Source organism: Quercus robur, chromosome 6 (assembly GCF_932294415.1).
Source record: "Quercus robur chromosome 6, dhQueRobu3.1, whole genome shotgun sequence".
Classification (NCBI taxonomy): Eukaryota; Viridiplantae; Streptophyta; class Magnoliopsida; order Fagales; family Fagaceae; genus Quercus; species Quercus robur.
In genome coordinates, this window is record NC_065539.1 from 28,077,212 (window position 1) to 28,093,120 (window position 15,909).

At 35.6% G+C, this 15,909-nt stretch overlaps 1 protein-coding gene across 2 annotated transcripts in view; it reads left to right on the forward strand.

The window, feature by feature from the left end:
- The window catches only part of LOC126688406 (DNA repair protein RAD50), a 49,389-nt gene that overhangs the window by 19,278 nt on the left and 14,202 nt on the right, over positions 1-15,909 (forward strand). For both annotated transcript variants that reach the window (XM_050383082.1, XM_050383081.1), the window contains exons 13-19: positions 7,279-7,390; positions 7,507-7,636; positions 7,799-8,008; positions 8,982-9,190; positions 9,674-9,875; positions 12,690-12,859; positions 12,935-13,259. In XM_050383082.1, coding sequence (XP_050239039.1) covers positions 7,279-7,390; positions 7,507-7,636; positions 7,799-8,008; positions 8,982-9,190; positions 9,674-9,875; positions 12,690-12,859; positions 12,935-13,259 — 1,358 coding nt within the window. The remainder of the gene's footprint in view (positions 1-7,278; positions 7,391-7,506; positions 7,637-7,798; positions 8,009-8,981; positions 9,191-9,673; positions 9,876-12,689; positions 12,860-12,934; positions 13,260-15,909) is intronic.

Genomic DNA, 15,909 nt, shown 5'->3' on the forward strand with positions numbered 1-15,909 from the left:
TTGGATGACGGAGGTGCCTAGGAGCTCACATGGGGTAATGGAAGATCATCTGACGAGGGTGGGATTTTTAGCAGATTTCTCAAATTTTTAATTAGGGATGGAATTAAGGTCAAGTTTGGCACAATCCATGGTGTGGTGATTTTAATAGTGACAGGTTCCCTTATTTGTTTACATTGGCTGTGGATAAGGATGCCTTTGTTGGCAGATGGAGTTGGAATCCTTTCTTTGTCAATCTATTCAAGATTGGGAGACGGAAGTCGTGGATGGTTTCTGATGGAGGAAAAATGGTGAAAAGGAAAGATGTTTTAGAAAGCTAAGTTGCTTAGATAAAAGAAAGAATGAACTAGCTCTTCAAGAGACACACTCTTGGAATAATACCTCATAGGTAGATTTCTTGGATTCAAATTCCACTAGTTATAATGAGGGCAGCTTGCTTATTTATAGTTACATAAGCAAACTATTGAGTTAGTTACAAGAACCCACCATGTGGCTGCCATGTGATTGGCCAAAGCCTAACTTACTTCTCTAACTAACTAATAGGCTATTGCACTTATCACTAACAACCTATCAGCTAACCAATTTTCTGTTTCAGGTGATAAAAGCTATTAAAAGTAAAAGGAAACTACTTATTATACAACATAAGCTAGTAATAGCTAGCTTTAAAAATGAACTGTATTAGGACTGTCCCTTTTTGGAACATACTTGTCCTCAAGTGTGGCTAGTTGTAAGCTGATTTGGTGCATGATAGGGCAGCAAGTGATCCAAATTGAAACTGTTGGAGATGTGCATATGATCTGGTAGTTCCACTGATCTACATTCTCATTAGTTGCTGTATTAAGCTGCTGCATTTTAGACATTAAGATCTGTTGCTGCTTTGTGTCAAGGCTGCAAGTGTAAGCAGCCATGTAGATGCTCTTGCATCCAACCTTCTTCATTCTGACCATTGGTTTGGGACTAGCTTTCCCCTTCTTTGGCTGCAATGTGTAACGATCTCCTTTCTTGTATAACCTTGATGTGTTGATCCTTCCACCCGAAATGGTTTGATATGGACATAATCTTTCACACCCAAGTAAGAGATGGCAAACATCCATGGTTGCCACATTACAAAGAACTCTTGAAAGTCATTAATTAAGAACACTAAGAACTTTCAATCTCTAACTTCACCTCCTTTCTTGAAGCAAGATAGCTTTTGTGGTTGGGGCTGGTCTTGATTCTTTGATTGAAGATTGTTAAAAACTTCTTGTGACACCATATCCTTGTAACTACTTCTTCTAAGCCACTCGTCATCCTCCATTTCTTTTTTAGGAACTTGCAAGACTTTTGTTGCTAATGATAAATCCTTTTCTTCCTCTATATGTGCACCTACTTCTTCTTCCATGTATTGATCATATACGGGTTCTTGAATACATTCCCCTCCTCTATTGTCTTCAACTATCAATACACTATCACACATTTCTTCTTCTTCTTCATATATTTGGAATTCTTCATCTTCTTGGTCTTTACAAACTTCAATCATCAAAGCTTTACTCTTGCCTTGAGCATTAACTCCCCCTTTCTTGCAATTTGTGGCCTTGTGCCTAGCTTCTCCACACTTGTAGCACTTAAATTTAAAACGTTGTGCTGCTTTAGGGACTGGTTTGGCTGCACCAGAAGTTGAAGGCAGACCTACATTGTCAATCTTGAAAGGCTGTGCACTATTAGTAGTTGGCATTCATTGAGTACTGACTTGGGTACTTCTGCTACCACTATAAGCTGGGAACTACACAAAACCTCTTCTTGCAAGTTGCTTCTCAAACATCGAGGCTCTATTGTAAGCTTCAAAGATAGTCCACAGTTGGTGCAAAGATAAGGCATCTTGAATTGATGGTTTAAGACCACTCAAGAACCTTGCAACCATCTGCTCTTCACTCTCATTCAGGCCTACTTGAGTTACCAGTTGATAAAATGCCTCTGTATACTCTTCCACCCTGCCATGTTGCTTCAAATTATGCAGTTGTTTGTACAAGGACTGCATATAATTGAAAGGCAGAAACTGGTTTATCATTTTCTGCTTCATCTCGCACCAATCTTGGATCTTTCTTTTACCCCTCCTAACTCATTGAACTTGGAGTTGTTTCCACCAGGCTGAAGCTCTCCCTCTTAGCTTGATAGAGATCAATTTCACCTTCTTGGAATCTGGTACCTCATGGAAATCAAAGATTCTTTCCACTTGGTTAAGCCAATCCATGAATTCTTCATGATTCAAGCTACCATAGAACTCAATTAACTCAATCTTGAAGTTTGATTCCCATTTTGGTAGAACTTTTGAGGGTATTGAATAGCCTACTCAACTAATTTGTTTCGGTAAACTTACTCATATTTCTTGTGTTTGGTTGCAACCTTGATAATGAGTTGAAAAACATTTTTATTGGTGTTTTTGGTATGCTCAATAAATTCTTGTAATTCCAAATAGCTTAACATGAATACAATGTAGCCGAAGTACTTGCTCTTGTGCGTGAACATAAGGTGCTTAGCCCGTTAGGGGTGAATACCCTTGGATTACCTGACAACTGGTTTTGGCGGGTGGGTCAGTTGCTCGTAGGTTTTATTGACTAGAGGCGAGTCCAAAGGACTCTTCTTTAGGAAGGTTCCTTATGCTGTAAAAAAAAGATCTAAAAGCCTACTTAGATTAGTTTTTGAATAAAGTATTTAACCATAATTACTAACTAACGATCTAAACAAGCAATTCAACACCACATAAAGTCCCTAACTAACATGAAAGTTTAAAATTTCGTAACTTATGTAAACTTACTCATTTTTCTTGTGTTTGGTTGCAACCTTGATAATGAGTTGAAAAACATTTTTATTGGTGTTTTTGGTATGCTCAATAATATTCTTGTAATTCCAAATAGCTTAACACGAATACAATGTAGCCGAAGTACTTGCTCCTGTGTGTGAACATAAAGTGCTTAGCCCGTCTGGTGGGTCAGTTGCCCATTGGTTTTATTGGCTAGAGGCGAGTCCAAAGGGCTCTTCTTTAGGGATGTTCCTTATGATATAGAAAAAAAAAAATCTAAAAGCCTACTTAGATTAGTTTTTGAATAAAGTATTTAACCATAATTACTAACTAACGATCTAAACAAGCAATTCAACACCACATAAAGTCCCTAACTAACATGAAATTTTAAAATTTTGTAACTTCTGTGATAATTACAATGTAAATATCACATCTTCAACAGAATCACAGTCAAACACCTAATCCTCCACAATTGAAAAGCGATGAGGGTTTTAGAACTTTGAGACATAGAATTACATAAATCGAACTTAGTGATGGATTGAGCCTAGGTGCAAAGCACAAGCGCATGCTTGATTGAAGTAAGCCTCCATTTTTCATATATGATATTATAATGACCTGTTATAGAAGTCATAAGATATTATGAGTTTTTTTTTTTTTTTTTAATAAACTCAAAATAGTAATATATTTTGCCTATCGGCTAGAATGAATAGTGCAATTGCAAAAAGTTTGCAAAATAAAATTTTACATAAATTATTTCAATTTCTTAAAATTTTGACATAATAAATTTGAAAACAATTATTAATGAACAATATGATGATAATTTAGTGATTAATAGTTTAAAGATAACATTTTATCTAATGCTTTTTATGTTCTATAAAATTCATAGTTGTGATAGCTATGATCAAAGAAAGTATATCGTCAAGTTGAAATATATCCAAAACCCAAAACGCAAAGTCCAAAAACCACAATATTGTAAATGATCCTTATTCATGTCTTTTCATATGTAAACAAAAAATTGTTTGTGTAATATAACACCTTAAGAATAGTGTTTGTATAATAAATCAATGTCTATCTCATTTACTTAAAGATCAAACAATTAATTTTATTAATTCAAATATTTTTTAGCAAAAAAAAAAAAAAAAAGCGCACTTAAGTGTGCCTTGTGCTTCTTCAAGAAGCACTAGGAAAGTGTGCTTGAGGTGTGCCTCATATAATAAGATTCGCTTTGGCCAAGCAAAGTGCTTAGACCTTGGTACTTTGAGCTTTTAAGTACACTATTAACAAAACTTTTTTGCAATACATACAGGCCCTGAGACTTTGTTAGGGAAATGGGCTATGAGACCTGAGACTTAAATCACATCTGGTTCAATGGGGTACAGTTTTAATGTTAAATATTTTTACTTATATAAAAAAAAAGGGCTACCGTTTATGATCTTGTTTGTTGTGGAGGGCTAGGTTTAAGAAATCTAAGGAGATTTAATCAATCTTTCTTAGGGAAATGGCTTTGGAGATACAGGACGGAGAGGGAGTCGCTATATAGAAAGGTTATAGAGACGAAATAAGGGAATGAATGGGGAGAATGGTGCACCAAAGCTGTTTCGAGTCCCTATTATATGAGTCTTTGGAGATCTATAAGACAGGAATGTGAGACTTTTTCCAAAAACCTTCAGCTTGAGGTTGGTAATGGCACAAGAATTAAATTTTGGCATGATGTATGGTGTCGTGATTGTCCACTCAAGGAGATTTATGGAGTTATTTGGCTTCAGTAGTGTTAAAGACTCCTCTATTGCTTATGTTTTATGACTCTCTAATGGGGTACCCCATTGGGATGTTCGCTTATCTAGACTGGTCCAAGATTGGGAGTTGGAGTCTTTGATATCTTTTATGGTTCTTATCTATTCCAAGTCTGTTAAGGGTGAGGGAATGGATAGAATTTGTTGGAAACCTGCCAAGAGTCGGGGGTTTGAGGTGCGTGGTTATTACTTTTTTCCTATCTTCGACTAATGGCATGTTGTTCATGTGTAAGATGGTGTGGTGCTTGAAGGTCCCATCTAGGGTAGCTTTCTTCTCTTGGACTACTGCTTTGGGGAAGATCTTATCTATAGATAATCTCCGGAAGAGAGGTATGTTGATCTTGGATTGGTGCTACATGTGCAAAAAATGTAGGGAGACTGTGAAACCCGACTCCTACATCGTCCTATAGCTTGGGACCTGTGGACTTTGGTGTTTTGTTTATTTGGCTTCCATTGGGTTATGCCAATGAGAGAGTCATTGATATGTTTGCAACTTGGCAGGGGTCTTTCGGAAAGCATAGAAAGTTTACTTTTTGGCAGGCTGTGCCACATTGCATTATGTGGTGTCTTTGGCAAGAATGGAATTCCAGAAGTTTTGAGGGATGTGAATGGAATATCTTAGAAATTAAAGCCTTCTTTCTCTATACTTTGTTAGATTGGAGTGCTGCTTTTCTCTCTCCACCTTGTTTTTCTCTCTTACATTTGTTTGATCATTGTACTTTGAATTGATTATATTTCTCTCTTAGTACACCAGCTTATCAAAAAAAAAAAACATTGGGCCCTAAGGATTGACAAAGGTTAGAACTTTTTTGAAGCAAAGCTTGGCCTTAGTGTAAATGCGGAAAACATTTTTCGCTGAAACTATGTTGTTTTTCATTGACCAATGACTTTTTTTTCATAGACTACCAAACATTGGAAACTCAATAAAACTCTTCTAGAAAGCGTTTTCTATCAAAACAAACGGAGTGTTAAGCAAATTGTTTAGTTTGAAATTAAAGCCTTCTTTCTCTGTACCTTGTTAGATTGGAGTGTTGCTTTTCTCTTTCCACCTTGTTTTTCTCTATTAGATTGGTTTGATCATTGTACCTTGAATTGATTGTACTTATCTCTTAGTACACTGCCGGCGTACAAGGTTTATTTTATTTCTACTAAAATATTTTTGTTACTTATCCAAAAAAAAAAAAAAAAAAAAAAATATTGGCCTTGAGGATTGAAAAAGGTATTAGAACTTTTTTGAAGCAAAGCTTGGCCTTAGCGTAAATGCGGAAAACATTTTTCGTTGAAATTGTGTTGTTTTTCATTGACCAATGGCTTTACTTTCATAGACTACCAAACATTGGAAACTCGATAAAACTCTTCCAGAAAACGTTTTCTATCAAAACAAATGGAGTGTTAATCAAATTGTTTAGTTTGATATTAAAGCCTTCTTTCTCCGTACTTTGTTAGATTGGAGTGCTACTTTTCTTTCCACCATGTTTTTCTCTCTTACATTGGTTTGATCATTGTACTTTGAATTGATTGTACTTCTCTCTTAGTACACCACCAGAGTACTAGGTTTTTTTTATTTATTTTTTATTTATTTTTTAATTTCTAATAAATTTTTTTCGTTACTTATAAAAAAAAAAAAAAAATTCGGGCCTCAAGGATTGACAAAGGTATTAGGACTTTTTTGAAGCAAAGCTTGGCCTTAGCGTAAATGCAGAAAACATTTTTCGCTGAAACTCTGTAGTTTTCCATTGACTTTATTTTCATAGACTACCAAACATTGGAAACTTAAACTCTTCCAAAAAACGTTTTCTATCAAAACAAATGGAGTGTTAAGCAAATTGTTTCGTTTGAAATTAAAGCCTTCTTTCTCCGTACTTTGTTAGATTGGAGTGCTGCTTTTCTCTTTCCACCTTGTTTTCCTCTTTGACATTGGTTTGATCATTGTACTTTGAATTGATTGTACTTCTCTCTTAGTACATTGCTGGTGTACTAGGTTTGTTTTATTTCTAATAAAATTCTTTCGTTACTTATCAAAAAAAAAAAAAAAAAATACAGTCTTCGAGGATTGACAAAGGTATTAGAATTTTGGAGCAAAGCTTGGCCTTAGTGTAAATGCGGGAATCATTTTTCGCTGAAACTGTGTAGTTTTTCATTGACCAATGGCTTTACTTTCATAGACTACCAAACATTGGAAACTCAATCAAACTCTTCCAGAAAACGTTTTCTATCAAAACAAATGGAGTGTTAAGAAAATTGTTTAATTTGAGATTGTAATACTTGGTCATTTTGCTATCCATTTCCTCTTTGAATAAAATTATGTTTACTTGTCATTAAAAAAAATCTATTTGTTTTAGCTATTGTTTAGTTACTTCAGTTATGATAGTTCAAATGCTGGTTTCGGTCCCTGTTTCAGAGTTCTCTGATACAGATAAATTTCATACATGCCTAATGTTACAGATAACATGTAAGTAGAACAGGCGTTAAGGCATTTATAATTATGGTTTGACTTTCTTCATATCAAGAACCTCAGAATTGTAAGAGACACTGAATGAGTAAATGTCATCTAATTTATCTTATTATGTGCAGCAGCAAGTATTTTTCTGATTATCTTTTGATGCTAGCCAACTTTCTCTTGCTTCCTCCCCCCCACTTGTTATGCAAAGTAGCTCACTGGGTCAAAATGATTTGCTCTATAGTGCTTCGTATTTGATTTTCGTGCAGCAAGGAAGAGATTTATTGAATCCAAACTTCAGTCCTTGGATCAACAATCTCTAATTGATTCTTATCTCAAAGTCTTGGAGTCAGCTAAAGAGAAAAGTGATGTCCAGAAAAGGTTCCTGACATTTGCTTCACAGACTATATCAATTGATGCATATCTGAATGAATATGTTTATGCATCACTTTTGTGGTTATAGAGGTGCTAATGGTATTCTGCTGCATCCCCTGCAGCAAATACAACATTGCAGATGGTATGCGGCAAATGTTTGATCCCTTCGAAAGGGTTGCCCGTGCTCATCATGTTTGCCCTTGTTGCGAGCGCCCTTTCTCTGCAGAAGAGGAAGATGATTTTGTTAAAAAGGTTGGTCTATTTCATCATTCAAAATTTTAAAGTAGGTTAATCATTGGACTATAGCACACACTAGTTTGTTTGTTTGTTTTATTTTTTATTTTTTGGGAATGTTTGGAGTTGCACTAGGATGCCCAATAAATTTGGTGGCTTATATTTTCTTGTGAATTACAGCAACGACTGAAGGCAGCAAGTTCTGCTGAGCATATGAAAGTGCTGGCTGTGGATTCCTCAAGTGCTGACTCTCATTTTCAGCAGTTGGACAAGCTCCGCATGGTTTATGAAGAATATGTTAAAATTGGAATGGAAACAATTCCTAATGCTGAGAAAGATTTGCATGAGCTGACTCAAGAGCTGGATCAAAAGTCTCAGGCCCTTGATGATGTAATTATCAATTCTGGTACATTTTGCTTTTAATTTTCTCTCCAATTGAGTATTGCCAACTTTTGAGGGAAGCATGTGATGTACACTGTTCACTATAATTCAACCTCCAAACAATGAAGTTCTATGTGTAATACTGTGTTTTCCCTTACAGCATAGACATAAAATATGGTAGTAAGTGGGAAGGATGATGCTTGTATGTAGTTAATGGGTCATATGACGTGAGCCTTTGGAAGACTATAAGGAGAGGCTGGGGTACATTTCTTTTGAAACAAACTGAAAAAAGTAGAGGCACTACAAGGAGTAAAGTAGTTGATTGAGGCTCTTGCATCATGTTTTAAGATGATAACAAAGATCATGTCAAGTTCAAGAAGAAATAAAATTAAGGGATGATTTGATTTGAGATAGAGGCACTACAAGGAGTAAAAGTAGTTGATGAGGCTGTGAGAAATGATATGATTGCTTTTGATCAAACAGATGACACACCCCTTAATAGAGCAGAATGGTGTGAAAGTATTTCTGCCACCAGCACAAAAGTAATGGAGATCTGAAGAATTGACTGTATTTGTAGTAGCTTTAAGTTTTTTGTTATCATTTTACTAGAACCATATCAATTTCATCAAACAAAGAGAGAGTACAATCAAAGCTGAAAACGAAGTAACAAACTTCTTCCTCTTTTTTGTAACTTGCCTTAGGAGTGTCTCATGGATGAGGTTTCCTTACATTGATTTAATATGTTGTTAATTGTTTTTCTTAAGCAATTCTCTCTCTTTCCCTACTTAAGGCCGGAAAGATTATAAGTGGTAGTATCCGTGCGTGAGAACAAATGGGGAAGGTCGAAAGTGGATCAGGAAGCCCCCGCCCGCTATTTGACCTTTCTATTATTATTGAAGCTTGTTTATTTTGCTAAATCGAAAAATCTTTTCTTATAACAGTTAAGTTTTTCATCACCAACCATGGCTGTTATCTGTTGTAGGTCATAGGTATTTTAGCTCAAGTAAAGGCTGATAAGGACTCAATTGAGGCCTTGGTGCAACCTGTTGAAACTGCTGACAGGCTTTTCCTAGAAATTCAAACTTGGCAAAAGCAAGTTGATGATTTGGAGTATAAGCTTGATTTTCGAGGCCAAGGTGTGAGAACTGTGGAAGAAATACAGTTGGAGCTGAATACACTGCAAAGCACAAAGTATTTGACCTGAATTTATCCACCTTTTGTTTTATTTCACCAATTTTTGATTATGAAGCATTTGTAAGCGCATTTATTTTGCAAATCACGTGACGTGAAATTAGATTTTGTTACTTTGTCCTTATTTTTTCTTAATTTTTACAATATTTAGCTGTACAGTTGCTTTTTAATTGGTGAAAATATATGATTGGTCCCTAAAATTTCCTTTTTAGTCCTCAAAAAATTTGTAAACATACTAAGTGTCCTTCCATAACCTTTCCATTATAATGGAGTGCCATGTGGCTTTTTCAAATTTTGCTGCGTAATAAAAAATTATAACTGCAAGGTTACTGAAGGGCTAATTTGGTATGTTTACAATAGAGACCAACTGTATATTTTTTTTTCCGTTTTAAAATGTATGAATTATTGACTCTTGTTGATTGCAATACCTATTACTTTTGTTTTAATTTGATTTGTTTGGCTATTTTAATTGTCGGCAATCAGGGATGGTTTGCATAATGAACTGGAGAAGTTAAGGGATGAGCAGAGGTACATGGAAAATGATTTATCCAACATTCAGATACGGTGGCATACTCTAAGGGAGGAGAAAGTCAAAGCAGCCAATACATTGCGTGATGTTAGAAAGGCAGAAGAAGAATTAGAGCGTTTGACAGAGGAAAAAAGTCAAGTTGATCTTGATGAGAAGGTTGTTTGTCCATCTAAAATATCTATTGGTATTACCAATATCTTGCTTTTCTCTATGTATTCTTCTCATGTGAAATGGTAATTGCTTTCACATATCATGAAATACATGTGTAACTAGCTTGCCTACTTTTGATATTTTCATAAATATTTGATTGCTGAGAATAAATATAATATTGTAGGTAAATAATAGTACTATAGTGAAAAATTACTATTTGAGGAGAAATCAGTTTTGCTGCTCTTTATGCATTTTCAGATGATAATTTTATGCAGTTTGTAGTGCATATACTATATTTTTTTCCCTCCCAGGGTTTCTATCTTGTTTTAATAACAATACGGTCTTTTCATTACCCACATGTATTGTAGTTGATGCCAACCCTTTACAATCAATAGGTGATCAGAGGTTCTACATTTGTAGTTGTATGCACTGCTGACAGCCTGACACTTTCTCTCTGCATAAGCTATTATTAGATATTGGTAATTTTGGTCCTGATATTTTTGTTTTATTGAACTCCATTCTCCTCTGGATTGAAGAAACTGATGCTGTTTCGGATCACTCTTATTTTATTTGTTTTTAAATAATTTGAGGCACGTAGGTGGGCTTGGTCTTTAATTTGTTGGGCTTTGACAGGGAAGCTGAATAATCATTCTTATTTTGAAAATTGAAGTAATATTCCAACATGCTTGAAAAAAAAAGGTGAAAATACCATTTTGGAGTCACTGTTAATTTGGTAGTAGTTAATTTGGTCTATGTTATTTTTAACTTGTAATCAATTTCCGTTAGTGAGTTGACAATAGGGACCAAATTACTGCAAGTTGAAAATACGAGGGACGAAATTGGTTGTTACCAAAATGGTAATTTTTTCTTGATAAAAAAATGAAAAAAGGGAGAACTATAGAAGCACATATAATCCATTAGAGCATTAGCATCAGGTGTGCTAAATGCTAAATTTTTAGCATTTAGCACTCCAAACATCAAAAAACTCACCTACATCAGATGTTTCAAATCTAAAAAAATTTAGCTTTGAGCTATAGTGATGTTCTAGCTTTGAGATGGTACGGTCATATGTTCTAAATTTTTAAATATTTTTTATTCATCTCTCTCTCCTCTCTACTGACTCTCTCTCTCTCTGGTTGCCTCTGACTTCTCTCTCTCTATCCCCACTGCCACAGAAAAACAATCACAGACCCACCTTCAACAATGCCTATGCCAATCACCACCAATCATAGACCCATCTTCAACAACACCTCTGCCAATCTCCACCAATCACAACAAACAAAATAACTGGCAAAACCCACCAAGCACCACCTTCAACCACAAAATCCACAAAACCCAATCACCAGCCAAACTCATCTATCACAGAAAACAAATCCAACAGAAAAACCCACAAAGCCAAACCCATCACCGGCTAAACCCACATTTAAGCTCGTGCTGTCAAGCACCACCTTCAACCACCAAATCCACCAACCCAATCATCGGCCAAACCCACCAATCATTGGCCGCTGATAAAAACCATCCACCACCATCAATGAACCTAGGAGAGAGGCAATCCTAGCACTTCACCACCATAGCAAACCCAAAAAATCCAGCCGATCGGTCATCGTCATCCTAAAATTGTGACCCCACAACCCAATTTCAACCCAAATAGAGAGATGAGAGATTGAGAGAAAGGTGAGAGAGAGAGAGAGAGGAGTGGATTTAGCTCATGCAATGTAGAAGGATTTTTGTGTGGCTGTTTTGAGAGAGAGAGAGAGAGAGAGAGAGAGGGAGAGAATGAAATAGAATTGAAAATTAAAAAGATGTAATGTAGAATGAGTTGTAAAATGGTGTGTCAAAGAGAGGAAGAGAGTGAAAGAGAGACTGAAATTAATAAAAAAATAAACAGAAGTGAAAATTAAAAGATGTGAAGTAGAGTGATTTGTAAAATGGTATGTTATAGTAAATGAAGTAACTTTTTGATTTGTCAAATGCTAAATTTTTTAGAAGAGCTAATGCTAGTGCTCTTATAATGGAGAAAGAGATTGAAGAGTTTAGTTGTCATGAAATCAATGACTTTTTGTTGACAAATAACCTAATAAATGAAACTGAAAAACTAATTTGGAAGGACATAGTGAGATGAGAAAATACTTGTGGTCTTGATGGAAAAAATAAATCTGTTGCTTCCTCCCATTCCCTTCCCCCCTTCCCTGTGCAAAAAACTCACTCAGTTGTTACTTGTTTTTGGCTTCAAGCACCACTATCAACATTAGAAGATGTTTTGTGGAATTAAGGTTGTTTTGGCGAAGTGATTTTAGGGCACAAAATTTAATTACCCTCACACACATAAATATTATGTACATATGTGATTAAATGATATTACTGTTTTGCCCATGACTTATACAAGTAAGAACAGTTTGCTTCTCAAGTAATCTAGTTTCCCCAAGAAAAGTGCAATATTTGGTAATAGATTTCCTGAGGGTAATTCTTCCCAATCTGAATGTGCAAGTGCTTCCATTCATAAGTGAGTTCTTTTTATTGTTGTCTTATCATAGAACTTGCAATTATTTAGTTTGTGATGTGATTGATTATGGGATACATCAGTTATCTGTGTCTAATTTTCCATTTCAATAAGTTTGGTCAAGTAGGTGGTGCTGTGCATCTTCAGATATAAGAGAACCTAACCAAATGCTTAATGTTGTATATCTCTTAGGGCCACAAGATTTGGAAACCTTGGACTCTTTGCTCTACCTTGTTTACTGTGTGCAGTTTTCTTGAAAAGAAAGTTTTATCATTATTGTATTGATATGCACAATGCAATGATCTTTTTGTTACTCTCAGCATTTGACGGAGGCTCTTGGCCCTTTATCCAAGGAGAAAGATAAATTTCTGAGTGACTACAATGAATTGAAAGCTAAGCTTAATCGCGAATATGAGGGGCAGTCTGAGCAAAAAAGAAATTACCAGCAGGAAGTCGAGAGTCTTCTCAAAATTAATTCTAAAATTAAAGAGTAAGTTTTTGAGCCCGAGATTTGATGTGTAAGGTCTCCAATGCGTTGATCTTGATCATCATATTGTTCTAACAGGTATCATGATTTAAAGAAAGGAGATAGGCTGAAAGAACTGCAAGAAAAGAAATCTCTATCAGAATCTCAGCTCCAAAGTTGTGATATTAGGAAGCAGGAAATTTTAGCTGAACTAAACAAAAGTAAAGACTTGATGAGGAATCAAGATCAATTAAGACGAAACATTGAGGACAACTTGAATTACAGGAAAACAAAGGCCGAAGTAGATGAACTTACCCGTGACATTGAATCACTGGAAGAAAGAATATTGAAGATTGGTGGGGTTTCAACATTTGAAGCTGAACTTGGAAAGCTTGCCCAGGAAAGAGAGAGACTTCTTTCAGAGGTATTTATATATACTACAGACACCTTATTGTATATTTGCCTTCCAATTTAAGTAGCATGGCCGATTCATTGATGTTTGGTGTCTGTTTTAAACATGGAGACGTGCCCCCTCCCTCTCCTTTTTAACTATAGAGCAGAAACTAGTATTTGATATGATGTAAAGTCAATAAATCATGCAAAGCTGTTGTAGAATTATTTGTATGGTTATGCTATCTTCTTCTTCTTCTTCTTCTTCTTTATTTATATACTTTTTATTTTTTTAATGATGGGTAATGAATATTTGTATTAAGATCCAAAATATAAAGTACAACCATTCTCTAGTTCGGTGAGTATACTAATACTATATCTATTTCCTCCTAAAGCCCTAAGAACTCTCAAAAAATACAAAGAGTATGACATCTACAATATCCTTTGGTCTTCCCAGCCCGCATCTACTACCAGCGAATGAAAAAAGGAGTTGACAAACATCAATTTGGCCCTCACAATCGACAACTCCTACCCTTGAAAGTTCTTTGATTTCTCTCTCCACAAATTCCTTGGGTGTATTGATTTGTTTTTCACCCACTAAGATTTTAAAATACCTAATGTAATCTTCCCTTTTATTTTATTTTATTATATAAGTAATGAGATTTTTTAATTAAAATATAAAAAAAAAAGTTGCCCTAGTATACAGGAAGTATACACTAGGGACAAGAACAATCAAAAACACTAATTACAAGCATCCATCAAAGAAAAAACCAAAAAAATAGAATGACTGCCTACTATAAATGACTAGTCTGATAAAGTTTTGAGGAAGAAAAGTTTAAGGTCAGGAATTGTTCTTTTAGAATCCTCAAAATTTCGGTTATTTCTTTCTCGCCAAATGCACCACATCAAGCAATGAGGAACGACCATCTATAACACCATTCTGATCGCCCAAACTTCCCTTGCCAACATGCTAAAAGATCAACAATCATCTTCAACATTACCTAATGAATGCCAAACAAGGTGAACACCATAGACCACAGTTCCGTAGCAATAGGACAATGGATAAGAAGATGATCTACTGATTCCCCATTGCTTTTACACATAAAACACCAATCTCAAATCCAAATCTTCCCCTTAAGTAAAATATCAATTGTCAACATCTTCCCCAAAGCTACAGTTAAAAAAAAAAAAAAAGTAACTCTAGAAGGAACCTTAGGCTTCCAGATAGACTTCCAAGGGAAGGATTGATCACTACTTCCAGTCAAAACCCGGTAATACAAACTAACCTTAAAACCCCTTTTCTTAGCAAGCATGCAGCAAATTTTATCCTCACCCCCTCAATGGGATTCCATAAATACTATCCATGAAATTGGATAAAGACTTCAATTCCCAATCTTGAATAGCTCTAATAAAACTCAAATCCCAAAACAGAACTCCATTGGAGAACTTCATAGGATCAACACAAGCCTCCTTATTTCAATTTATTGTGAATAATTCCAGAAAACACATTTTTAAGAGGGTATCCCCACACCACACATCCTGCCAGAATTTAACTGTAGACCCAACCCCCACCTTAAATTGAATGTATTGAGAGAATGTAGGCCAGCCACAACTAATGGACTTCCACAGGATTAGAACACCAACCTCCCCTTTCACAACCATATTTAATCCTTGTTGCTCTCCTCCACAATTCCTCTCGTTTAGTTCCAAATATCCATAACCATTTTCCTAGAAAAACTTCATTAAAATATCTTAAATTTCTAATTTCCAAACTCCCAGATTGAAAAGGAGCACAAATCGAAGCCCATTTTACCAAGTGAATTTTTGATTCATCCCCCAAACTACTCCAAAGAAAATTCTATTGAAGTTGTTCAATTTGGTTTGCAACATCCACCAGGATAGGAAAAAGAGAGGAAATAAGTAGACTGATTAGATAATGTACTCTTAATTAGGGTAACTTTACCACCTTTATACAAGTGTTTCCATCCCACTAATCTCCTTTCCACCTTTTCAATAATTGGATTCCAAATTATCTCCTCTTTGGATTTAGCACCCAAAGGAAGGCTTAAATATTACATCGGGGGTGAACCTTGCTTGCTCCCTAATGCATCAACCAACTCCACTAATTTGGAACCACACCCACAGGGCCTAATTCTGATTTGCCCATGTTAATTTTCAGCCTTGAGACTATTTCAAACCATAAAAGCATCAGTCGAAGAAGCAAAATCTGATCAAGAACAACATCACATAAAACCAAGGCATCATCCGGAAAGAGAAGATGAGTCTCCTGCAAGGAGTTACCCATAGAAGCCACACTAACGCCAAACAGGAGACCATCCCTCACTGCCTTATCCAACATTTTACTAAAAGCATCCATGACATTGACAAACAACAATGTGGAAAAAGGATCACCTTGTCTTATGCCCCTAGAGCTCTCAAAGAACCCACAAGGAACTCCCTTGATGAGGATTGAGAATTTGACTGTAGAGATGCAGAAAAAAAACCACCTCCATTTATCAGGAAAGCCACAACGCTCTATCATGTAAATAAGAAAGCCTTAGTTCACATGATCATACGCCTTCTCCATATCCAACTTACACAAAGCCCCAGGAACTCCTAATTTTAGCTTGCTATCCAAGCATTCGTTAGCGATAAAATCTGCCTTTCTCTAACAAAGGCATTCT